The 25,390-nt window shown below is 48.8% G+C and overlaps 1 protein-coding gene across 5 annotated transcripts in view; it reads left to right on the forward strand.

Moving 5' to 3' along the window:
- The window catches only part of BIRC6 (baculoviral IAP repeat containing 6), a 3,097,233-nt gene that overhangs the window by 2,211,694 nt on the left and 860,149 nt on the right, over nucleotides 1-25,390 (forward strand). For all 5 annotated transcript variants that reach the window (XR_011268132.1, XM_069607902.1, XM_069607904.1 and 2 more), the window contains one exon: nucleotides 10,878-11,157. Coding sequence is in view for 4 of the 5 variants with exons in the window: in XM_069607902.1 (XP_069464003.1) it covers nucleotides 10,878-11,157 (280 nt within the window). In the remaining variant the exon portion in view is untranslated. The remainder of the gene's footprint in view (nucleotides 1-10,877; nucleotides 11,158-25,390) is intronic.

Below are 25,390 nucleotides of genomic sequence, written 5' to 3' on the forward strand. Positions count from 1 at the left end.
TTTCTCCTTGCAGAGAAGATTTGATATTGGGCCATTCAGAATCACATTTTCTTGTTGGCTTCCCATCTGGAGGGAAAGAAGAACGTCCTAGCAGACAAACTAAGAGTTTACAGTCTGCTCTGCACAAGTGGGAACTGTACCCGTCAGTAGCAAAGACGATATTTCAAACGTGGGGCAATCCAGCAGTAGACCTCTTTGCTAATCAGCACAGCACTCTGTCCTCAGTTTACATCAAAGCAAGGTCAGGTACTTCAGTCCCTGGGAGATGCCCTATATCTGGATTGGTCGAACCTTGCACTTTACACTTTTCCACCTCTCCCATTGATACACAAAATATTGCTAAAATTCAAGATGTCGATTCTAAGATGGCGGCCGAGACGGGTAGACGTGCGTGAGCGTAGCTCCGTCCCCAAGCTCGGGGCGCGACAATAAAGAAATGAAATAAGCAGGCGCTGTGCCCTTCAAGACAATTCTTCCTTCATCGAACAGAGAAAAAGGGGCGAAGAGGATTCGGGACGAACAGATTGTGGGCGATCGAGAACTGCCCCCCGGTCCTGACGCAGGACAGTCTCCCCGCTGGTGCAGGCCCGAGACGCCACGCCTCCAGGCCGAGGAAGGCGCCTCCTGCGCGGGGCCAGTGAATACGCCGGAAACAGAGGAGCGAGTCCTGGAGGGGATATCCGGACCTCTGCCGGAGTGCACCCCTAAGCGAATCTAGACCGCGGTCCCCGCCCCGGAGGGAAGCAGTGAGAGAGGAGCAGGCGGACTCGGAAGCCGAGTGAAAAGGAGGGGACCGGACGGGCGAGCGACCGCCTGGGATAGGGAGGCGCCAGGCGGAAGGAACCGCACCCCAGAGCACCGGCGGGGAGCAGACGGCAAGGCCCAGCACACCGCGGTGGATGCAGACGGAACCCAGTGATCCAGGCCCCAGTGATCCAGGCGCGAAAAGCAGGTACGAGGTGGGGCAGAGCTCCGGGGACGAACGGGGAGGCCCCCCCCCCCCCGGCGCACCCAGCTACGCGGCCCCAGCTTGCAGATTAGGGGCTGAAATCAGGAAACCGATCAGGGAACCGCATCCCCAGGCGGAATCAATTCGGTGGTCCCACTAAAACAGGCCACACTGGGAAAGGACCAGGGCCACCACCACACAACGGACCCGTGGGAAGCATTTTGGCGCCCAGAGGAACAGACCCCCAGGCACTCATAAGAGACTTGCAACTCCGAGAGCAATAACAGACGCGGAACCCCACCAGCCCCCTGAGAAAAAGACCTCACACCGGAGAAACGGTGGGACACAAACCCATGCAGGGGCGAAAACGTCCCCACACAAAAGTATCCGAACCCGGGAGGCCCATGGAGAGAAAGACGCAGGGATAGCGCACAGGGCAAAGAAATCACACACATGTCCAAAGCCAAGGCGAGGCAGGGGTCACAGGCTGCAGCGACCAACAAAAAAGGAGCCAAGCGGGTACAAGATCTGACACACATTTAGGGAACTGGAAACGCAGGACAAAGACAACAAAATAAACAGAATATTAAAGAAGCAGACCCAATAGAGCATAGCGAAGAACTAGACATGGCCACTCGGGAAGACATGAAAACATGGTTTAAAGAATTCCAAGACCAGTTCATTGCCTCAACTCAGTCATAATTCGATTAAAATGAAAGGGGAACTGAAGCAGGCAGTAGAGGAGCTAAAAAAAGACATTGAATCCCTAGAGGATAGGACGGACAACCTGGAAAAGACGGTCCAGAACATGGACGAGGAGGCGACCCTACAAGCCGAGGCACAAGACCGCCTTGCACGTCTTGCGATGGAACTCGAATCACAATGCGAGGACTTGGAAAATAAATTGAGGAGATCAAACATTCGCATCAAAAATATGCCGGAAACAGTAGAGGATAAAGATTTCCGCTCAGCAGTGCAACAAGTATTTTGTGATATTCTGGGGACGATCCCGGGGAAGACATTTGCATCGATAGAATACACAGGGTAGGCCCCCGGAGAACAGGGGATCCAGGATCCCGTCCCAGAGACGTCCTAGTGGCCATGACTAGCTACACTCAAAAGGAACAGATATTGAGAAAGGCCAGGACACGATCAAATAAGAATGAATGGCAGAGAAATACTACTGTTCCAGGACCTGGCTCAATCCACGCTCAGAAAGAGAAGAGAAATTAGTCAAATGACCAAAATCCTATCAGAAAAACAAATCCGGTACAAATGGACATTCCCCTTTGGCCTTCTATTCTCATGGGAAGAAAGGCAACATCGGATCACAACATGCGAAGAGGGCCTCGGGATTATGGGATGTCAGGAACACGAATCCGATCCTACACAAACAAGAGATCCCCCAAAACAACGGAGACAGCCAAGGGGATGGCAAACAGAGAAAAGAAGGACAAGACTCCAATCACGGAATCCAGAATAAAATGAACGCACCAGGAACAGTAGCTCCTATGCAGACTAGGAGGGAGAACAAACATTGGCACGAACATCCTAGCAAGGGCCAGTGCCGAAAAGTAGGCGCGGCAGAGTCACGGGACACCAGTGTAATTCGCACCACAAGCAGGGTTTAGGGTCCCCTGCGAATAATTACCCGGAGACTTTAGAGGGCATGGAGCAAAGGCACCACGCCGGAGCAACCATAGGGCCCAGAGCCCTCCTCAGGGACAATGTTGGGGGGGGAAGGATGGGAGTGGGTAGGGGAGGGTCTTCAAGGGGATGTTCGGGGGAGGGAAGACTCATACTCCGGTTCAAATGCATCTCATGGCAACCCACAGGAAGGTCTCAATAAGAAAACCCAAGTTCACATGAAAGAATGGGGCTGAAAATCCTAACGTTTAACATTCGAGGTCTGAACACACCTGTGACGAGGAAGAAAACTGAACACTTCTTACAAAGGGAAAAGTTCAACATAATATTGCTCCCAAGAAACCCACATTCAGAAAAAGAGGAAAAGCCTACTTCGGATAAAAGGCTACAAACAAATCACCCAATCCAACGATGATGAGAAAAAAAAGGTGTACTCGTAGCCTTCGCCAACCAGCTGCAGGTCCAAATCAAGGAGACGTTAGCGGACAAAAAAACGGCCGATACGTATTTGTTAAGGCCCAAATAGACAACCGTAAACTAACCATTGCAACCCTTTACGCCCCGAATATGGGCTAGGAAGGATTCATCAAAGCAACAATAAACACACTAGAAAAATTTGCGGAGGGAGAGGTGATCCTAACGGAAGACTTCAACCTAGCATGGAATCTAACAGAAGATCGTTTGAATCCCAAAACCTTCCAACGAGGGGCTCCGTCACACGCACTCAGACAGACAATGCAGAACCTGGCATTAGAAGACGTGTGGAGAAGACTTGTGGAGAGGATCAGCTAAAGGATATACGTATCACTCACACGTACACGATACAAGCTCTAGGATCGACTACGTATGGGCCACAGCAGGCCTAGTCGGAGAAATACAGGACATAGAAAAAGGCACAATCTCACTATCAGATTATGCCCCACTATGAATTACCCTTCCTAAACTGCGAAAACAATCCGGCCTATGGCGCCGGTCTTTCCCTAGAGAAATGATTCAAGATATAGCGACAAAAGAATTAATCAGAGAGAAAATTGAGGAACACTTTAACAATAACGTTACCCCGGACGTCTCCCCGAGCACCACGTGAGAAGCCTTCAAAGCAGTGATAAGGGGACATCCAATGGCGTTAAAAGCTCAAAAAGATAAACTTTTACACAAATGGGAAGACGAGTTGGTGGCCAAACTGGAAGAACTAAGGGAAGAAATGACCAAGAACACCTCAAGGAAAATGAAGAGAGTTTACCGTCACATCCAGAGCCAGATAGAACTGATGAGGACAAAGAGAGCTGAAACGCAACTACTTCACACCAAACACTGGTACGCGATGAAATCGAATAAAGCAGACAAGCTACTAGCACGACAACTGAAAGGCAAACGGCAAGACCTATTAGTGAAAACTCTGACGGAAGGACAGGGAGTTAAGAGACACAAACGAAGGATATAAAAGAGATTTTCCGAGAATTCTACCAGAATATGTACACGTCACAGCGTCCGAGCGAAGAGGCACAGGCAGCATTTTTGTCGAGGATAACATTACCTACAGAGGCTCCGGCAGAAAAGGAAGCTCTCGATCAACCAATCACAAAAGAGGAGGTGCTGAAGGCAATAAGAGACCTTCCTAAGAATAAAGCTCCAGGGCCGGACGGCTTTATCGCAGCATTTTACAAAACATACGCAGAAACGTTATCGCCCTATCTAACGACGCTATTTAACACCTTCAAGTCAACGCACAATATAGCCACTTCTATGAATGACGCCAAGATTCTAGTCTTCCATAAGAAAGGGAAAGATCCTGAAAGTCCGGGCTCATAGCGACCAATCGCCTTAATCAATGTCGACGCCAAACTCTATACAAAAGTCCTAGCCAACAGGCTTGCACCCCTGCTCCCCAAATTAATTCACCAAGAACAATCAGGCTTCATCCCCAACAGGAAAACCCATGGCAACATAAGACGAATAATCCACCTCATAGAAAAGACTGGAATCGTGGAAATCCCATTGGCAATAATAGCACTGGATGCTGAACAAGCATTTGACCGGGTAGAGTGGTCGATGCTATTCTCTATACTACAGAAAATGAGCATGAGGATTTTATCGGCATAATCCATGCAAATTACAACTCACCGAGGGCCAGGATTGCAGTCAACGGCGAACTCTCGGACCCAGTCATAATAGGCAGGGGAACAAAACAGGGATGCCCCCTGTCACCCCTACTCTACGCAATCTTCTTGGAACCCTTACTAGCGAAGATCAGAGTGGCCCCGGGCATCAAGGGCATAGAAATGGGAGGGCACACGCACAAATCGGCGGCATACGCAGACAACATGTTGCTGACCATATCAGATCCAAGCAACACACTTCCCCTCCTTATCCAGCAGATAGACGACTATGGAGCAATATCGGGGCTGAAAATAAATGAACAGAAATCGTCGGTTATGGCCCTGGCGGGAGACACAGAGGGAATATACAAGACCACTAAAGACCTAAACCTACTAAAGGCCAAAGGAGGAGTGAAAATACCTGGGAGTAATCCTGACCCATGAGATAAAAGACCTCTATAACGGAAACTACCCTGAACTTATAGAAGACGTAAGAACCGACCTAAACAGATGGAACCCTCTATCAATATCCTGGTGGGGCAGAATAACGATCATCAAAATGACGATATTGCCCAGGCTCCTGTATTACTTCCAAGCTCTCCCCATCCGAATCCCGACAACATTCTTCAAGACCCTCTCTAAAATCATTACAAAATACATTTGGCAAAACAAAACACCGAGAATGTCCCAACAGGTGCTTACTGCACTTAAATCAGATGGAGGAATGGCGCTCCCCCACTTCAAAAAATACTACGAGGTGGCACAACTGTGGGTCCTACATGAATGGATCACAGACAACTCAGAAAAATGGTGGGAGGCTCAGGACAGAGCCGTCGCAAGATCAAATCTGCGCCACCTTCTATGGAGGAGACCCGAGCACAGACATCACAAAATCAAACTTAGCGAAGTTATGAACACCACCATGGAAATATGGAACAGAGCACCCAAGACGGAAACCCTAACGAACGATCCCGCCCCCTTCATGCCACTATTCGACAATCCAGATTTCCCCCCCGGACTGGTGAAAGGATCCTTCAGGAAATGGCACGAGGCTGACTGCACAAAGGTGGGGGATATCATAGAAGGCCAACAGATCAGAACCTTCTCAGATTGCCAGGAGCTGCTGGGCCTCACGGAAAGGGATAGATATCAGTACGAGCAGCTCCACCACTGGCTCTCAACACCAAGAATATCAATAGCATGGACAAGGGACCTCACCCCATTTGAAACATATAGGTTGACCCTAACGGGGGGGGGCAGATTTGTCTCCGCAGTCTACAAGTTTATAAACGCCCAAGAAGAAAACATATCGTGGCAGTACATAAAAAGGTGGGAAGTAACCCTAGGGAAACAAATTGCTCGGGACCAATGGACATATATCTGGCTAATAATCCCAAAATGGACACTTGCAGTTCAAACGAGGGAAGCCTGGACGAAAGTGATGGTCCAATGGCACTATACGCCAGAGGGAATCCACAAAATTTTCCCAACAACGCAAGGGAAATGCTGGAGGGGATGTGATTCCTTGGGAACCTGGAGACACATCTGATGCGACTGTATAGTACTGCAACAATTCTGGACGGAAGTGAAAGCACAGATGCAGAAAATCTTTGAGGGCGTGGCCAATTTAGGAGATGAGATATGGCTGTGCAGTATGTGGGCCCCCCTAGATAAGACCTTTACGAAAACTCAAAAACAGAACTTTATGGGATTCCTAATAGCAGCATGGCTAGGCATTGCGCAAAAATGGAAACAGAAGACTCCCCAACCACACAAGAATGGCTCAGGAGGATCTGGAACTATGTAGCCATGGAGAGGATCACGTACAACCTTCAAGGAGACAGACAGAAGTTCACCACATATTGGGGAGACGCCATAGACTTCCTGCAAAGCGATTATATACTGCAATGGTGCCCACACAACATCCGCATTCTTGATATGTTTACAGCTTAAAATGAACACTTCCAAGGGTTGCAAAGACAATGCATAGACGTTTAACCGGAGGGGATGGAGGGATTTGTGGGACTGTGTTGTGTCCCAATGTTTAAGTTTGAAGAAATGCCAATAAAAATATTCTTAAAAAAAAAAAATTCAAGATGTCACAGAATCTAACAATGATTCTTATAGTTCCATTCTGGTGTTGCCAGATTTGGTTTCCAGAACTCTGAGTTACCGGGGACCTCCAAATTAGATCTCCCATCATCGAGGGATCTAATATTTCAACATAAAGGGCAGGTTCTTCATCCCTCCCCTCAATTGCTGAACTTGAAGGCTTGGTTCCTGAAAAATGTGCCTTCTTTCACTTAGAATTGTCAGAACAAAATCTAACAATCATATCAGTTTCCAGGAAAGCTGCTACAAGGAGGCAATACCGTAGCAAATGGTTATGATTCCATCACTGGGCGGTAACCTTAATGTCTAGAGGCTTCTATTGTTAACGTCATGTCCTTCATGTTTCATCTAGTTTCTACAGGTGTCAAATTACCTATTTGCTATTGGAGCATACCTAATGGAGAGCATACGTCCTTCTCTCTCTCAAAGGAAGATATTCGTAGGCACTTTGAGGGCCTTCCACATTTGCATCCACCTCAATGGGACTTAACATAGTTTTATCAGTTCTAATGCAAGAACCATTCGAGCCTATGGCATCCTGTGAATTAGAACTCCTAACCTGGAAAACTGCCTTTTTAGTAGCAACTTCTTCGGCTGGAAGGATTGGAGAACTCCAAGCTCTCTCCTCAAAGGAAACTTATATAATATTCCATAAGGATAAAGTAGTCCTTCGTATAGTCCCCTGCTTTCTACCAAAGGTGGTATCCGATTTTCATTTAAATCAAGAAATCGGTCTTCCTTTTTGTCTTCCTAGACTGCATGCTTCTGCGGCCGAGGAGACATTAAGAACTTTAAAATTGTATTTAGAGAGGACCAAACCGTTCAGGAAATCAGCCCAGCTCTTTCTTACGTACGGTGGTCCCTCTCCTGGAAATAAGGCAGCTAAAGCTTCCATCACTAGATGGGTTGTCTCCTGTATCTCGAAGGCTTATGATATGAAAGGGCTTGCGACTCCGCAGAGTCTTCGGGCTCATTTCACAAGAGCCAAGGCAGCATCCGTAGCCTTTATTAGGCATGTTGCCATTGCATGAATCTGTAGAGCTGCTACTTGGGCTACCCCTCTTGCCTTTTGCAAGCACCATGCTATGGATACATCCTCTAGAAATGATGCTAAATTTGGCCAAGAGGTGCTCCGCAACTTGGTGTCTTGAATAACATATATGCTGTCTCCGCCACCCTTACTTATTTTAAGGCTATTTAGTCTGGTCCCAACCAGTTGGGAAGGAGGGAGAGCCAGAACGGAAGAGAAATGAAAAATTACCTTCATGGTGTTTGAAGTTCTTAATCCGGGCTCTCCCTCCTTTACAACACCCACCCAGCCATCCCCTATAGTAAGCATATTCTACCAGGAACTGGGTGTGGAATGTTGGTGACGTAGGGGTAAGGTGTGGGCACGTCGCACAGAGGGACGCACGCATGGTGTAGTCCCTACACCTTCACATTTCTTAAAGTGACAGCAGCTATCTTTTGCAGCCAGCTTTTTCCAACCCTCCTTTGGATGCAGTCGTACCCAACCAGTTGTGAAGGAGGGAGAGCCCAGACCAAGAGAACCTGAATCACCATGAAGGTACTGTTTCATATTTTACTGAACCTTATATTTTTTATAAAGAAACTGTTATCACCTAACATAGTGTGTGGACATTCCTTTGTGAGGCCTTGGTGATTCACTGTATTTATGAACCAGCCTGCATTACCTCCTGAGAGCTTAAGCCTTGGTTGCTCACCCAATCTACCATATAGAAAACCTTCCTTGGCTGGGGTGCTCTGTACCTCTACCCCAACCATATAGAGATCAGAAGTACCGATACCCCCTTGAGTCTCTACACAGTAATAAGCCACCTGCCGACTCCAGAAAATGGCAAAAACTGTTGTGAGGGGCCATGGGTGGGGGTGACTAATTCCAAACCCCCAATATTCCCATACATAGGGTATTTCTGATGAGGAAACTGAGGCATATACAGGACAAGGGGACCAATGGGCACGTTGTTGGAGGAAGATTCTGCTCAGGTACAACAGGAGAACAATGAGTTTGTGTCAAATATAGGTCTGGGTTGTAACGATTGGTACCTCCTACTTGATCAAATTCAAACCCACTACCCAGCAAAGTTCCTGACGTCTAAAAGGAACAATTGAGTGGAACATGCGAAGAAGACAGAAGCAACAGAATCCAAAGACAAGGCAACAGGAGGACTCCGGAACCAGAGTAATGTGTCAGGGCAGCTCAGGGGGGGAAAAGAGCAGCCAGCTGGAAAGAAACTGTTCCATAATTCGGTAAAGGCAGATGGCCACTGAGGATGTCCCAAGACAGCTGTGACCGGGTAGCAGCAAGCCATCCAACTTTGAGGGCAGGAAGACTTCCCCCTCCTCCCCCTGGTACCTTGGTACTGCAAGATTTAACAGCACAGTAAAGAGCAAGGCAGTCAGCATGGAATCCTGGGCCGAAAGAAGAGGCCACAATGGGATTTCACCAGCCAAGAAGTATCTAGGATCGAGGATGGGGGCGGGGGTGGCACAGTCCGGCTTGAATGGCCACTCGAAGTCCTCAAAGCAGCCGCTCTTGAGCATCCCTGATAACTTAAATCAGGTATAGATCCGAGGAATGCTTGGTGTCTCCCACTTTATAAAGCATTCACGCAATCAGGCTGGCCCTATAAACTGCCACATAAGATGTAGACTATGAAGTATAGTGCACGTTTAAACCTGGGTATATCATGTTGAATTCAAACCAATGGTGCCTACACCAGAAAAACGGAAATGTTGGTTGTGCCTCATTGTTTACATAGACAAAGGGATTGCACAAAACAAAAGGATGGAGCAGGGCTTTAAAAATGCATTAGTACCACAATGGCTACCAAATTGACGCATTGGGCTTCTAATGTGATAAGTTATTTCACCCCTGGTGAAGCCAAAAATAAAATAATCCTTCACCAGCCTATTCCACAACACAAATTTAGGGTGATGGAATCAACCTGGGACTCAATATGGGGTGTGTGAAAAGCACCACTGCCCTTGTAGACACATGGGTTACTAAGGGCAGCACACCATTAAATGGGTTGTAATGGCAGGGGGACTTCAGTTGAAGTCCCTCTAGTCGCAAAACTAAACTATAACATTCCAAGGAAGCCAGCACCGTTTTGTGGACCCAGAAATGTAGATGGTCAGAAACCCAAAAATTGAAATCTGTTCCAACAGTGACCAAGGATATGAGTCATGTAATGTCATTCAGAAAGCCAGTGCCGGGGATAGGGGAATTTGGATGACATGAAATATTGCTGTTATGGTCTGAGAAATTGGCAAGAGAAGAATTCCATTAATGAGAATATAGCAGTTTCCTGCCCTGTTCAAGACCATGTCTTGTGAATGGCTGCAAGGCCACCACTCGACACTTACCACTTTATATAAATGCTGGAAATTGTATCTTGATAGAATCCAGGATATACAGCATGTGTTAGGATGAACTAGGACTCTGATAAAATGGACAGTGAGTTAATGGGAAATGTCATCTGCAAAGTCGTCTGTGTCGAACTGCATGCAGAATGGGCATTGATGAGTAGTAGTTTGCATGCTTAGATGGGTTTTGATGAGTGATCAGTTATCCAAGATTGAGCGGGTATGGGGCAGGCTGAGTCAGTTGATGTCAAGGCCCTCTAATGGTACCCGCAATCTTGTGGGTGATGGGGATAGTGGCGCCTAAGTGTCCTATGAGAGTTCTGTGATGCAGTGGGATTTAACTGAACAGACTCCAGCAGGTGGTTCCCTTTTCTGCTTCCACCCATAACTTTGAATGAAACGCCTGGGGTTGCCCTGAGAGTTTTGTCTAAGGGGCGTTATGTGGCAGGTGGCTGTGGTTTGATGCTGTCCTGGGAAACTTGCTGGATACTTGAGTCTGAATTCCGGAGGTGGTGGGTGGCCAGGGCCATAGGATTTGCTGCAGGGATTGTTGAAGAAAGAGAGGAATGAGTGTATGTGACTGATCGAGCCTTGGCAATGGAAGTACTATAAATGATTGGTTTTCTTGATTGTAAAAAATAAATTTGACTCTAATTTCTTCATATATTGTTGTCTTGTAGCTTGCCCATCGTCTGTATCTGTGGAAATTAGTGCAGATGGGGTGAATATGCTACCCTTATCAACTCCAATTATTACAAGTGGACTCACCTACATAAAAATTCAGCTGGTAAAAGCAGAAGTGGCTTCTGCTGTTTGTCTTCGGCTCCATCGCCCGCGAGATGCAAGCACACTTGGGCTTTCACAAATAAAATTGCTGGGTCTTACAGCCTTTGGGAATACCTCTTCAGCAACAGTTAACAACCCATTTCTTCCCTCAGAGGATCAAGTTTCCAAAACAAGGTATGGATTGTCTGTTAATACTGTAAAATTAACCAGTCTAGGTTGACACTTGCTACATGTTTCCTTCCTTAACATGCTGACTGTAATGCCTTCAGGCGAGCCGGGTCAAAACACATGCAGAGGGTCCTCCTTGTCAACAGAAATGGTTCCTACATTCTCACTACTTCAGTCCCTTTATCTCTGTGTGCACAGACTGTTGCAGTGTGTTTCCTCTGCATAGACCTAAGCTTGAGTGTAATAATTTATTATGGGCAATTTCTGGTTCACGGTCTCAACCACACCACTTGATATATTTCTAATGGATTCCTACCTCCCATAGATTCCTCTTCTCATCTCCCCTCTAACTGGCTTTGTTTGCATCCATGGTTCAATATGGGACCTCATGAGCAGTATATATAGATATATAGAGATTGCTACGCCCCATGACCTCAGTTCCTTTTTTTTTTTTTTTTTTTTTTACACTTGCCCTGAACCAGTGCTCGAAATTAAGATTGGATTAAGCGGGTGTTTAAAGGAGCTTCTGGGTATCCAGCTTTAACCAGTGGCCAGGATCTACCACTGGGGAACAAGGAGCTAGCACACAGATTTTTACAAATCTAACTCCCACCGAAGATGGAAACATATAATTGTGTCCATTATTTACAACTTGTGCTTTAAATGTAGAATAGATGTGTCCTAATGTTTATAGATCGTCCCAAGTGCACAGAGTTAAATTCACACAAAGTGTGTGTTTGGCATTGGTTGGCCTGAGGAGCAGAAAGTAGCTGTTGGTGTCAAACTAGCCAGGTTCTTACAGGTTACAACCAGGAGCTAAATATTTCCCAGCTCCCCACAATTTCCAACCCTACCCTGAACACTGCTCATCAAAAGTCAACTGCTTCAAGATATTTTGACCTGTAACCTGTCCCCACCGAAGGCCTTGGGAGTCAAGCCTTGCTCAGCCTGTGGGAAACCACAATTTCAGCAAGCTTTTTAAGCCGAAAATGCTTTGACAGGGGCACCAATTGGTGGGCGGTCACGCCATGAATGCCGAATCCTATTTCCGCACTGACGCTGTTGAGTTGGAAGAGGAAGACCTTGACAGCTAAGGCTCTGTTTTGAAGGCCGAAGACTTACTGGAGGAGTCGCTAGACTACCGCGTACCTGTTCCCAGCCCCACTAGGGGGGGGGGGTCAAAAGCTATGCTATGGGGAAGTCCACTGGCGAAAAGGGCACTCAAAAAAGCACACAACCCCAAGCCAACCTTTGGATGAAAGTGTTGTTGAAAATGATTGAACCCTTGCGTTTAATGCTTGCTAATCATTTGCATCCACGCTTGCTGGAGGGCTCTAAATCCAATGAGAAAACGGTTGCTGCCCATAAATGCCTATTCGGATACATTGAAACGGGCGTTGAAACATACATCCAAACACAAACATGGGGAAACAGATACCCAACCAACACCACAGGCACCTACATGGCCGTCTAGGTACCCTGTCACTACATCCGTAACCTCCTCTACATATTCTATGGCTACTGATACTTTATCCAAGTCCCTGCAGGGTAAAAGATCTGTAGATCCAGAGGAAATTGTATTTCCTTTTCCTGAAGCCCGTAGAACAGATACTTGGACAAAATAAATATTTGAGAAGACTATCAATGGGGTGTCTGAATTTGTGTCCTTTACAGAAAAGTAGCCAATAAAACAGAACACACTTTTTATACAAGAGGCTGAGCCACCTACCAAGAATTCCCAGACGGACTACATCCGTAACCTCCTCTACATATTCTATGGCTACTGATACTTTATCCAAGTCCCTGCAGGGTAAAAGATCTGTAGATCCAGAGGAAATTGTATTTCCTTTTCCTGAAGCCCGTAGAACAGATACTTGGACAAAATAAATATTTGAGAAGACTATCAATGGGGTGTCTGAATTTGTGTCCTTTACAGAAAAGTAGCCAATAAAACAGAACACACTTTTTATACAAGAGGCTGAGCCACCTACCAAGAATCCCAGACTTCACATGTCTCTGAAGACACCTCAAATATATTTTAAGATGTCCAAGAATGTCTGGTTGAGCGATACTTTCTTCAGGCAAAGGGGATAATGATCAAAATCTTTGGCAAGGGGATGCTGATCAGGGAACTTGGCCAGCAACTCCCACTCATGATACTCTGGATGAGCCAGACGTTTTTGTTGATAACGACTCTCTAGAGCAGCCCAGGAACTAATCTCCCATCAACGATCAAATCCTCTTTAATAATCTACTAAAAAGGGCAGCAGAGTATTTTCAGATACAAACTCTGGAAACTGTTGCTGATCCTAAAAGAGAAAAGGCGGATAGCCAGTCTATCCCCTCTTGAACTCTATTAAGAAAAGTATTGCACCTACCCTTCTGAAACCTACCCTCACATGGGCAGTTAATCCACGTGGAAAGAAAATGTTCAAACTTGCTTCAACTCCCCCTCTATATATCCGGTGTCATGTAACACCTGACTCGCTGGTAGTCACTACCAGTTGGAAGTGTGCTGGAGGGCCACTTTCCAATACCGAGGAACCTCAATACAAAGAATGTAAAAAGCTTTACGCTTGCTTTCAAATAACTTGACCGATGTCACTGAGCCAACCAAGTCCCAACTACTTATTAAAGAGGATAGGCAAGTTCCCCACAGTATTTTGAAGAATACCCTTAACTCTGCATAAACTGCAGGCAAAGTTCTTGCACAGGAAACTTTATTAAATAGACACTCTTGGCAGCACAACTCTGGATTCAAACTAGAAACTCGGGGTACCTTAATTAGCAAGCCCATTAAAGAATGTCTTGTTTGGCAAGGTTGTGGCTTTGGAAATGGCTAAGAAGGAACACGGCATGCTTAAGACCCTAAACCCTCGGGGAACGGGCGGCAAAACTCTGGGGGGGGGGGGCGACCTCCTTCAAAATCTCTGACTCTGTCAACAGTTCGATCGCCAGAAGACGAGCCGGAGGAGCCTACTGCTGAGGAGGAAAGACACCATAAATAGACCAAGATGATGTCTCACTCCCCTAATCGCTCCTTCCTCCCACAAGAAAAGATGATGCCATCGGCACCGACACAGGTCTGATTCTTCGGAGAACCCCAGTAAGTCGGCGGCTGGGCCGAGTGGGAGTCTTTCAGGGAACAAATGTTAGATATGTTCCGAAAGGCAGCTGCGAGCATGGATGATCCCTCAATGCAGCAGGAATTGCTTACCGTAATGTTCTTTCTGTGGATTCTTCTCCCACAGATTCGTAATCACCCTCCCATCCATCCCGCTATGAAAGTGCCTGCGGTCAGTGGCTACTTCTCTCTTGGGAGGAAGAGGTGAGCTTTTGTTTTTTGAGGGCTACCGTCCACTTCTTGTTGGGTGCTGCATTTCTTCTGCAGTCCCCTGTTTTCCGCACAAAAAAAAGTTTTAGGAACCCCAGCTAGCAGTACTTTTTTTCTTGTAAGTTACGACTGTTTTAGTCTACTCATTTAGTCTTCCTCTGCAGTGGCTCGCCTCATGGTGGAAAAAAGGTGGGTCCTGAGGTACTTGGGCATAGTGACGCAGTATTTGTATGACAACCCTCTCGTCTGGAGCCGATGACCGATGCAAGACGGATTGATGGCCAAGTCGGGTTGCAATGCGACCCCTGGCGAAAAGTTTTTGGAGCAGCTGCTGCTGGATCTCTCAGATGAGGAATCTGCTGGAGAAGAATCCATAGAAAAAACATAATGGTAAGTAATGCCTCCTTCGAGGGGATTGGGTCCTCCGACATATTCCATATCTATGACATGTAATCACAACAGCTGTGCTGCTTTGGAAAATCTGCGGTGTCTGCGTGTAACGCTCACCTGATTCCCACGGAGGCGCTGGTCTTGGCAGGAAGGTGTCTGTGACCCGAAAAGTGATGTGCAGGACTCGATTTGCTTCTGGGGCCGAACCTCTTCGCACTGTGTGTCGAACTCGAAGAGTGAGATTTCTGCAGGTGAAAGAATATGGGGGTTAATGATCTGGGTTGTTGAATGTCCCTCTCTCTCTCTCTCTTCCTAGCTTCTCCGTAGAGCCCCCAGGTCAACGTGCTCACCTTAGATAGGTGAATGCTGGACTCTCCATCTGCGTCTGGTGCAGGGTGCCGTTGCCAGTTCCTTCACTGGTGAAACATAGGCCTCTTGACATCAGAGGATCGCTACCGTCGTTAACTGCACTGGACACCTTTTTAGTCCTTATAGTCTTTAGGTGCGTGGGCACGTTAATATAGAACAGGACTCTGTATAATGCTTTTTCCTATTTGTCTTGCAGGACTCTTGAGATAGGAGATGGTGTGAAGAGAGCCGAAGTTGGAGCCAGAGCCTTGGAATGAAGCGCTTGGAAATGCGTAAGTAAATGCAAGCGCTCTAACTGTCTCTTTTCCCTTGCAGCTGTGAGTTCGTGCTGAAGAGATGCTGGAAAACGCTGGAGTATTTGCAGGCGTTCTATTGTGGCGAGCGCAATGGACGTGAGTAAATACCTGTCTAATGTCTCTTCGTTTGTCTTTCAGATGCTGGGTTGCAGCCTTGAAGAAATCCGGAATTCGCGGAGTGCCGGTAAGTAATAACGATGCTTTTGTCTTCACAGGCGGAGGTGCAGCGTGAAGAAATGTTCGCTGCCGATGGATCAGGTGAGGAAAGCGCTGCTTGTAAAGGTTGCCGTGCTAACCTGTTGTTTCTGGTCTTTGCAGGTGCTGCTGAATACTGGATACTGGAGTGGTAAGTATTGTTCTTGAAGGTTCAGGATCGGAAGGAAGAAAGGCTGGAACAGACTCGGTGAGCATTCTGCTGCAGATGCAGAATAACGCGAAGCACGTTTGTTCAATAGGGTGTGGTTTAAATAGCCTTGGAGTGATGAGGCGTCTTCCTCCACGGCCCCGCCTAGGTAAGAAAAGAGTTCCAGTTCCAGAAGAGTTCCCGTGTTGTATCCAGGGAGTGGAGCTTGCCCCACCCAGGTAAGAAAGTAGTTCCTGTTTACAGAGGATTCCTATGTGGCTGGTAAGTAAGCAGCATGGTCTGCTGCAGGTAAGTCCACCCAAGCATCGTCATACATATTATGAGCCCGGCGCTTCCAGTGCCGGGACCGATGGCTTTGATGAGCCTGGTGCCACCGGCGCCAGGACAAGGTCCAAAAGGTCCCAGTGGGGACCGGCTGGTGCCTAAGATAACGGTTAGGGGCCTGCTTCCAAGGACGTTGGGCTGTTCCTGACTCCTTGGAAGCAGTGATCATGACACTGCGTCCTGCGCCGATGACGTCGATACGCCACCCTCGAGGACCTCCTCCGACGTCACTGGATGTTATAAGTAGGACGCACGACGCCCGTAGCCTCAGTTCCGTTTTTTCCGCGAACGTGTTCGCTTTGGAGATCTCAGCGCGCCTCGACTCTTTGGAGTTTGTTCTTTCTCGCTTCTTCGAACCTGTTCGTATTGTGAAGTATACTCTTCGTGAAGATGTCTACCTCGTCTTCCACCCCGCGTCCGGGGCTCTAAGAAGTGCGGGGACTGTGGGTCCAAGATGTCGGTGACGGACTCGCACAATGCCTGCCTATGGTGCCTCGGGGAGGCCCATGACACGGATGACTGTGTCGACTGCCAGTCACGCACGTCCAAAGCCTTGCGGGAGCGCAAGAAGACGTTGTCGGGAGGTAAGGTGTACAAGCCACGGAAGTCGAGGTCTGCGGGGCTTTCGATGGACGATTCGAGGGGCAACTCTCCGCATCGTCGTCAGAAGTCCAGTGGGTCTCGGTCCCGGAGTCGGTCCCGCCACTCCTCTGCCTCTACGAGGCACTCCCGGAAGCGCCGTTATCGGTCGCCTTCCCCGTCCTTATCCGAGGACTCCGCCCGTCGGCAGGTCACTTATCCCACCACGCATGCGACGCCGAAGGAATGGGCTTCCTTCGGGAAGAAAATGTTAGCGGTTCTCGAATCGCAGTGCACTGGTCCGTCTGCGCCTCCCAATGGGGTCGGTCGCGATCGGTCGAGAGACCCTGCTCGCACGCCTTTGGGCTCAGGTGGTCGGCACGATTCGCGGGAGAGGTCCCGCTCGGACAAGGGGAATCGTTCTGGTCATGCCCGGTCCAGGTCCTCGACGCGCCCGAGACCGTGTGCACCTGTAGTGTCTTCGAGGAAGACGTCGACGCCCGTGGCGCCGAGGTCATCGACGTACTCTTTTGAGGCCCCGCCTCCGAAGAAGTCCTCGACGCCATCGGCACCCAGGCTGTCGAGGGACACGCTCGGGGCTCTGGCCTCGAGGCCTGTGTCGACGCCATCAATGCTGTCGGCTCCACGTTCGACGCCGATTCACTCAACACCTTTCAAGGCTGTTTCGACGGGGGTACCCCGGGGCTCGGTGGAACCCCCTAGAAAGGCTCTGGCCAAGGTCAAGCATGGCTTTGTTCCACATTCTGTGCCTTCTTACCGCCATCTTGAGTTTATTTCAGAGGTGGATGAGGGCTCTGATGATGGCATGGTTCCTGATACAGTGCCGGACGAGATTCTCTCTGGCCATAGCCAGATCGAGGACCTGCGGCAGTCCCTGCACGATGCCAGTGGGCTGGACACCTCTCCGGAGGTGGAGTTTTGTAGGCCTGAGCCTGGCACTCATGCCGACTCCTCGTACCAGCGCCTTATGTCTAGGGTCACCGAGTACTTGGGATGGTCTGCTCCCCCAGGGGATTTTCTTCAGGATGACCTTACGGATCGCCTCGACCAAGGTCCACCAACTGACCCGGTACTGCCGTTCCATATGGCTATACAGAGGAGGGTGGCGGCGGCTTGGACTGCTCCGGAGAGTCTCCCGGCAGTGGGAAAGTCTTTGCCACGAAAATACTGCCCAGCAAGTAGCGACCCCTGCTACTTGACCAAGCACCCCACTCCGGAGAGTTTTGTGGTGCAGGCGGCTAAGGCCCCGGCAAAGCAGGTGTCGTATCCTACCATCCCTCCTGATGGGGACGACAAGCGTTTTGATGGCTGGGCGAAGAAAGTGTTTTCATCCGGGGGTATGGTGCTTCAAGCGGCCAACTGCGTATGTGCCTTATCACGCTTCACGCACACTCTGTGGAACTGTTTCCTTAGCGGCTGAACATATTCCCGAAGGGGACGAACAGGATGGTTTCCTTGCCATGGTTCAGGATGGCAAGGATGCCATGTGTGAGGCCGTTCAGTCGGGTTTGGACATGGCAGATTGCGTCAGCTGGTCCATGTCGGCGAGCACCGGGATACACAGGTTTGCGTGGTTGCGGAAGTCGGGGTTTGCTCCTGATGTGCAGGTCCGGCTCCTCAACATGCCGTTTGACGGGGAACATCTTTTTGGCAGCAAGGCTGACGAGAGCCGCGAGAGGTTGCAGACCTCCAAAGCTGCAGCAAAGTCGTTGGGCGCTGCAGTTCGCCAACCTCTGCCTTTTCGTCCTAGGGGACAGCAATGGAGGGGAGGTTCCTTTCGTTATTACTCATCCTTTGGTAAAGCGAGAGGAGCTGCCAGTCAAAGGGGCCACCGTAGGAGTGCCAGAGGTGGAAAACAAGGTACTCGAGGTGCCAAGGCCGCTCGGGCTGTTGCCTCTTTGCCCTCAGGCAACGCCGCTTCAGCTCAGTTATGAGGCCATGTCCCATGGTTCGCCGGTTGGTAGAAGTCTGGCGCAGCATCTTGCAGAGTGGCGCGCCATTACTTCAGATGTGTGGGTTCTGGAGATCATAACCCACGGCTACTGTCTTCCTTTCCGGCAGAGGCCTCAAGACAATCCACTGGCGAATCTCTCTGAAGAGTCCGGATCCGCTCCTTGCGCAGGAAATTCAATCCCTGCTGGAGAAAGGCGCCATAGAACTGGTGCCTGTAGAGAAGAGGAACAAGGGATGGTATTCTCCTTATTTGTTGATTTCCAAAAAAGACGGGGGTTTGAGACCCATCATGGACTTGCGCGGTTTGAACAAACTCCTTAGGAAGGACAAGTTCAAGATGGTTACTCTCTCTCAAGTCCTCCAGGCCCTTCAACTTCAGGACTGGTTGGTGTCTCTCGACCTCAAGGACGCTTATTTTCAGTGCCGATACATCCAAAGCACAAGAAGTACCTGAGGTTCGCGGTTGGCGACTCACACTTTCAGTTTCGGATCCTGCCGTTCGGATTGACCTCCGCCCCGATGGTCTTCACCAAGCTCATGGTAGTGGTGGCAGTGCACCTCAGGAAAGGGGGATTCACGTCTACCCCTACCTGGACGATTGGTTGATCAGGGCGCGCTCTCCCGAGCAAGTCCTGGATCATCCGTCAGTCACCTGCCACTCCCTCCACAAGCTGGGCTTCTCCCTCAACTTGAAGAAGTCCCATTTGACACCAACTCAGAGGCTCCAGTACATCGGAGCTGTGCTCGACACGTCCCTGGGGCAGTGTTTTCCTCCCCAGGTGATGGTGCACAAGTTTCAGCTTGCCCAGAGTCACCCAGCGTTCGAGTACTTGAGATTGTTCGGCCTCATGGCATCCTGCATTCTTCTGGTGCCAGAGGCCAGGTTGCGGATGAGATCTTTGCAATGGGCACTCAAGCTACAGTGATCTCAGTCCTCCGGCAGGTTGTCGGACCCTGTTCAGGTGCCGTCCTCGGCCAACCAGGACCTTCTGTGGTGGGCCGTCGAAGACAATGGGGGCTCCATTTTGGCTACCCTGACCGGAGGTGACGATCGTGACGGACGCCTCCCTCACGGGATGGGGAGCTCATGCCAACGAGTTGACAGTGGTCGTTGGTCTCCGTCGGAGTCCAGACTCCATATCAATCTGTTGGAGCTGAGGGCCATCAGGCTAGCCCTGAAGGCTTTTCTGCCGACTGTGCGAGGGAAGAATGTCCTGATTCTGACGAACAACACGGTGGCCATGCACTACCTCAACAAAAAGGGGGGGGGGGGTGCAGGGTCACTTCCTCTGTGCAGGGAGGCGATGCAGCTCTGGTTCTGGGCAATCCAGCAGGTAGTTTCGATCTCGGCAGTTCATCTGGCCGGAGACGAAAACGTGACGGCGGATGCTCTGTGCAGGCAGAGCACGATCTCTCACGAGTGGGAGTTGGCTCAGGAGATTCTCCTGGAGATCTTCGCACTTTGGGGGACCCCTCAAGTGGATCTCTTCGCCTCCAGTGTCAACCGGAAGTGCGAGAGGTTCTGCTTGCGGGTATTTCCTCCAAAAGGAGCCTTAGTAGACGCGTTCGCGGTGGAATGGTCATTCCCAATGCTGTACGCGTTTCCTCCAGTCCCCGTCATCCCGCAAGTACTGCGGAGGTTACGGAGGTTCGGTTCCTGGATGATCCTCATTGCTCCGGCGTGGGCCCGGAGGACGTGGTACCCGGACCTTCTCGACTTGTCCATCTGCCCTCCACGTGGTCTTCCCTACCAAGACAATCTGCTGTCACGGGACGGGGGGGCCGCGGGTCAGGTTCTCCATCCAGAGGTCAGATCCCTCAACCTTCACGCTTGGTTTCTGAAAGGTTGAGGTATAAGGATTGGGACCTCCCTGAAGACGTGATGGAGGTGTTGTTCTCGTCCAGATGGCCCGCAACAAAGTCCCTGTACCGTTGGCGTAAGTTCTGCGACTGGTGCAGGGTTAAGAATGTGGATCTTTTTGCATGTGACATTCCCATGGTTCCGTCTTTTTTGCTCTCTTTGGCCCACAGGGGCTTGCAAGTGGGTACCGTTAAAGGTTACCTGGCGGCGCTGTCCATATTTAAGCGCTCGTCTGAAGAGTGTTCCTATTGTAAAATTCCTTTAATTTCTCAGTTTGTGAAAGGGCTCACTAATGTGTTCCCTCCGTCACCTTTCCAGGTGCCCGGTTGGGATTTGAACCTTGTTCTCAAGTTTCTGATGTGTGCTCCGTTTGAGCCTTTGCATTCATGACCTTTGATACTGTTAACTCTTAAAACTGTATTTTTGGTTAAGGTCACTTCCTCTCGCAGAGTGAATGAGTTACAGGCACTTTCAGTTAAGCCACCGTTCACTATGTTTCATAAGGACAGGGTTGTCCTTGGAGTTTGTCCTTCCTTTCTTCCGAAGGTAGTGTCAGATTTTCATTTAGGCCAGAAGGTTGTTCTTCTCCGTTTTATCCTCCTCCACATCCTGGTAAGGAAGAGGAGAGGCTCCATAGGCTTGATCTTAGGAGAGTGTTAAGCTTTTATATTTCACGCATGTCCCGGGTCAGAGTGGATGATCAACTCTTCATTGGTTATGCTGGAAAGCGTTTGGGACAAGCTGTGACGAAACAGACTTTGTCTCGCTGGATTGTTTTGGCTATCTCTGAGTGTTACCGCTTGGCGGGTACGGACCCACCGGTCGGCTTGTGGGCCCATTCTACCAGGGGTATGGCTGCCTCTACTGCCCTACAGAGGAGTGTTCCTATTCGTAACATCTGTGATGCAGCCACCTGGGCTTCGGTACATACTTTTGTACGTCACTACTCCCTCGATTCCATCCGTGGGCAGGATCTGGCCTTTGGCAAGGCGATGCTTTACTCCGCAATTTGATTGGGCATTCTAAATTTCTGTTTTCTAAATTCTTTTACCACCTCCTTGCATTGGTACTGCTTTGGGAGTCTGTCATAGATATAGAATATGTTGGAGGACCCAATCCCCTCGAAGAACAAGTTACTTTTATTCTATATCGCTCCCTCCCTGCCTTCCCCGCTACAGAATTTCTTATGTGATTGCAGCTTACGTTTTCCGCAAGGCTTTGTGTGTCAGACTGGCAGAAGACTGGTGCCACAAGTTCTGGGTAATACAACTGAGGCAACGGTCGTTCTGCGAACTACTTATAACATCCAGTGACGTCGGCTGTCTGAGGAGGTCCTCGAGGGCGGCGTATCAACGTAATCGACGCAGACGCCAAAGATTTTCAGAAGCAGCACAGCGTTGCCAGCGCACAGGAAGTTCCTACGGTCCAAAGTGGGGGAGACTCATCAGTTCAAAGTGCTTCATTTTGGCATAGCCTCAGTACCAAGAGTGTTCAACAAGGTTCTGGCAGTGGTGGCTGTAAGGAACTCCTGGTGACAACAGTAAAGACAGACACAAGTGATCACAGTTCAAGGTTGTTTATCAAACTGTATATGCTGGTTGTATAGGCTGGTTGGAAAAATGCCTAATCTAAACCTAAATCTTAGATGGGAGCAAGCTTCAACCATCAAAATAATAAGGCAGTACTAGTGGCATCTTGTCAAATAAAAGGTCCTATACTAATAAAAACCTATTGCCAATCATTACGCTAAATACAAACAGTGTGGGTTTAGGATTCACAGGAAAGAAAGGAGTGATCGCAAATAATAAGTCAGAATGTGGTAGTCTGGTCTCCTTCCCCGCGTTTTGAGCACTTGACAAGGCGAGACTCTGTAGCACAGCACAGGCTCGAGCTTTCCCAGCACAAGACCACAGTCCCACTCTTGGGTATCGGGACCATCAGTGGTTAAGTTTTGCATCTAAGGACCTGATGTGTTCCAAACAATAAACAAAGTTCCTTTCTGCTTGCACGTTGGGTGATGCCTTTTCACCCTTGAATCCCCGTCTTCCGTGTTCAGACCCTCGAACAGTTCCTTTTTACAAAAAGCATAAACAAAGGTTCTGGTTCGGTTCTCATTGGGATGATGCTTTCTCACCTGTGGGTCCCCCCCTCTTCTGGACTCGGACCTCTCGAATATCAGCCTCCCTCGGTCGAGTTCACTTTGGCTTGTATTCACAAGACGTCTGTCATATTCATATGTTGGTGAGGTGATTATTTCTTACCCATGGATCCCCCTTTTCCAGGTGCAGATCCCTCCTAACTTTTTCCTTCCTTCCGTTGGGTTCACTATGGCTTTCAACACAATCTCCTCTTTGACATTCACAAATCTTAATGTCTTTTTAAACAGTTTAATGTGGACAACCCTCTGCCGGGTTCACTCTCGTCAACACACTGTCTGTTCTTTTGGCTTTGCCACTCATTATCGGCATCGCTCCATCGGGTTCACTCTTGCCGATTTAGTCAATCACTCAATTCCTTGAACAGTTCTTATGATGCATGATTCACTTCTCGTAGTTTTACAATCATCTTCCGATCAAAGACTTTCCACTGCACAGAGGATTTTACTAGACCCTGTATGACCACATTGACCCTCTTCTCGTTTTTCCCAAGGCCTTCTGGTAACAGTAGTTTCAACAATAGGGTAATCACCTAGAATTTCCTGAGTCAGCACCCTCGTGGTGCCTGACTCCTCTGTAGCGGTTTGTCCACTTTCACATTAACAGTTCTTTGTACTTGCTGCAATCAGCATTTCGCTACTTTCGTTCAACACAGTTCAGTTTCTTATCGGCTCTCCCCTCGACTCACTGGCTGTGATGAACCGCTTGGCTTTTCTGGTCTCTGGAGTCGAGGCCGGTTCCACAGTGGCAAGCGTCTTTCCCCAGCTTGGTTATCAGCCGAGGAGGACCCTGTGTACTGTTGACATCTGCTGCATCACACGCTGGCTATTATTCGCAGTTTTACGATTCCTTCCGTGGAGGTTTCACTGGCCTTGGTCACAAAGGGCAAGGTCGCTTCTCTCCTTGCCACCCTCTCGGTTCGCGCTATATTTCTCCTCTTGAACTGCCGTGCTGAGTTGGCTCTCTCGGTGTGCAGTCTGCTTTGATCGTATTGTGTTATCGTGCTCCACCTTTTATCCATGTGTGGAAAGGAAAGGGCTGTGACGTGTGTGATTCTGGTCAATTGCCTGACTTTGCCTGACCCTTGGGTTGGGACATGTCAGGTAAACAGTTTTTGTTAGTCCCTTGGCTTTCGTGTCAGGAGAAAGTGTCGGAAAAGGGTGGTGGGAGGGGACATGAGGAAAGATATTCTTCGTCCTATCGGGTTTTGAAAAGTCATAATGGTGAGATTGGTAGGGTTTGTGAAACAGCCAGGAATGACCAGGATTATTATCATAAAATGACGAAGGGGAATTGTGGGCATTGTAGTGTTATTTCTGAGCAGATTGGAAATGTGGGAAATAATCAGAGGGAACGTGAAAAAGAATGGCCAGGAGTATTTTGGTGGGCAACATGAAAACAAGGATTCTGAGAGCGGTTGTTTCCTACTGTAACAGGGTTTGGGCTTTTAATTGGTTTACAAGAGGTGTAGGGGTGGTGAGATTCTGCTAAGGGAGCTTTATTGGGAGGAAGGGAGACCGATGTGGTACAACCTACAAAGGTCTCGGGGATCTTGTCCCCCTCTCCTTCTTCCCCGGTATAATACTGCAGCTCACCTGGGGTCTTTCCCCGAGCACAACCCCGGGCTCCTCTACCCAGGTGATCCTCCCTTGCTCGTCCACCGCTAGGGGAGGGGATCTGAAAGTTCCAGCCCATCCCTGGCCATCTGAATAAAGGATTCTCGAGATCTACTTGGGAGAATACCCTCAGGTTTCTCACAAGGCTCCCCACCTTCACAGAACAACCATTCCAATGTATCCTTATCTAGATGACTGGTTCAAGCATGTCTCAAAATCACTCAAGATAACATCAACCCACTGTTCCATTTAGGGTTCTCAGTCAACGGAAAAAAAAACATTTCTTTTGCCCAATCAAGTTAAACAATTTTTTTGGAGCGTTGATTCAGACAGAAGACATTCTTGTCTTCCCCTTCTACAAAATGGTCCAAAGCCCACTATTCCAAATTCCACAATATATAGCCGGTCGTCGGATAACGATACACAAGGAAGTGCAACCTGTTCCTCCTGTCCGAACATGTTCCAGGGCAACACAATCTTCTAGCAGATGTCCTCAGCAGCAACGTACAGCTTCCTGTAGAACATGAATGGCCGTTGCACACCGACATTTTACACAATGTCTAAACAGAATGTGGTCAGTCACATATCAATCTCTTTGCCGCACTGCAGAACGCGCAATACCCAAACTTCGCCTCCAGGTATCACCAGAAAAAATCCAAGGGCAACACTCTATGTATGAATTGGTCAGGGTGATTTGCTTACGCCTCACACCCCCTCAGCCCCTGACTCCTCTCCTCAAAAGGGTAATCCACAAAATGGACCGAGAACAAGTCCAAGTTCTCCGGAGCTCCAATGTGAACCCGACAGACCTGGTTCTTACACCTAATGAGAAAGAATGTCTTTGTCCCCCAGTCAAACTTCCATGCCTGTTAAACATGGTGTCCCAAGATCAGGGATCAGCATTGTATCCATGTCCCCAAACACTGACTTTTGCAGGTTGGCTCCTGACTGAATTCATAGTTTGGGCATTTAAATC

The sequence above is a fragment of the Ambystoma mexicanum genome, chromosome 4q, assembly GCF_040938575.1.
Source record: "Ambystoma mexicanum isolate Mex_15411 chromosome 4q, UKY_AmexF1_1, whole genome shotgun sequence".
NCBI classification, from domain to species: Eukaryota; Metazoa; Chordata; class Amphibia; order Caudata; family Ambystomatidae; genus Ambystoma; species Ambystoma mexicanum.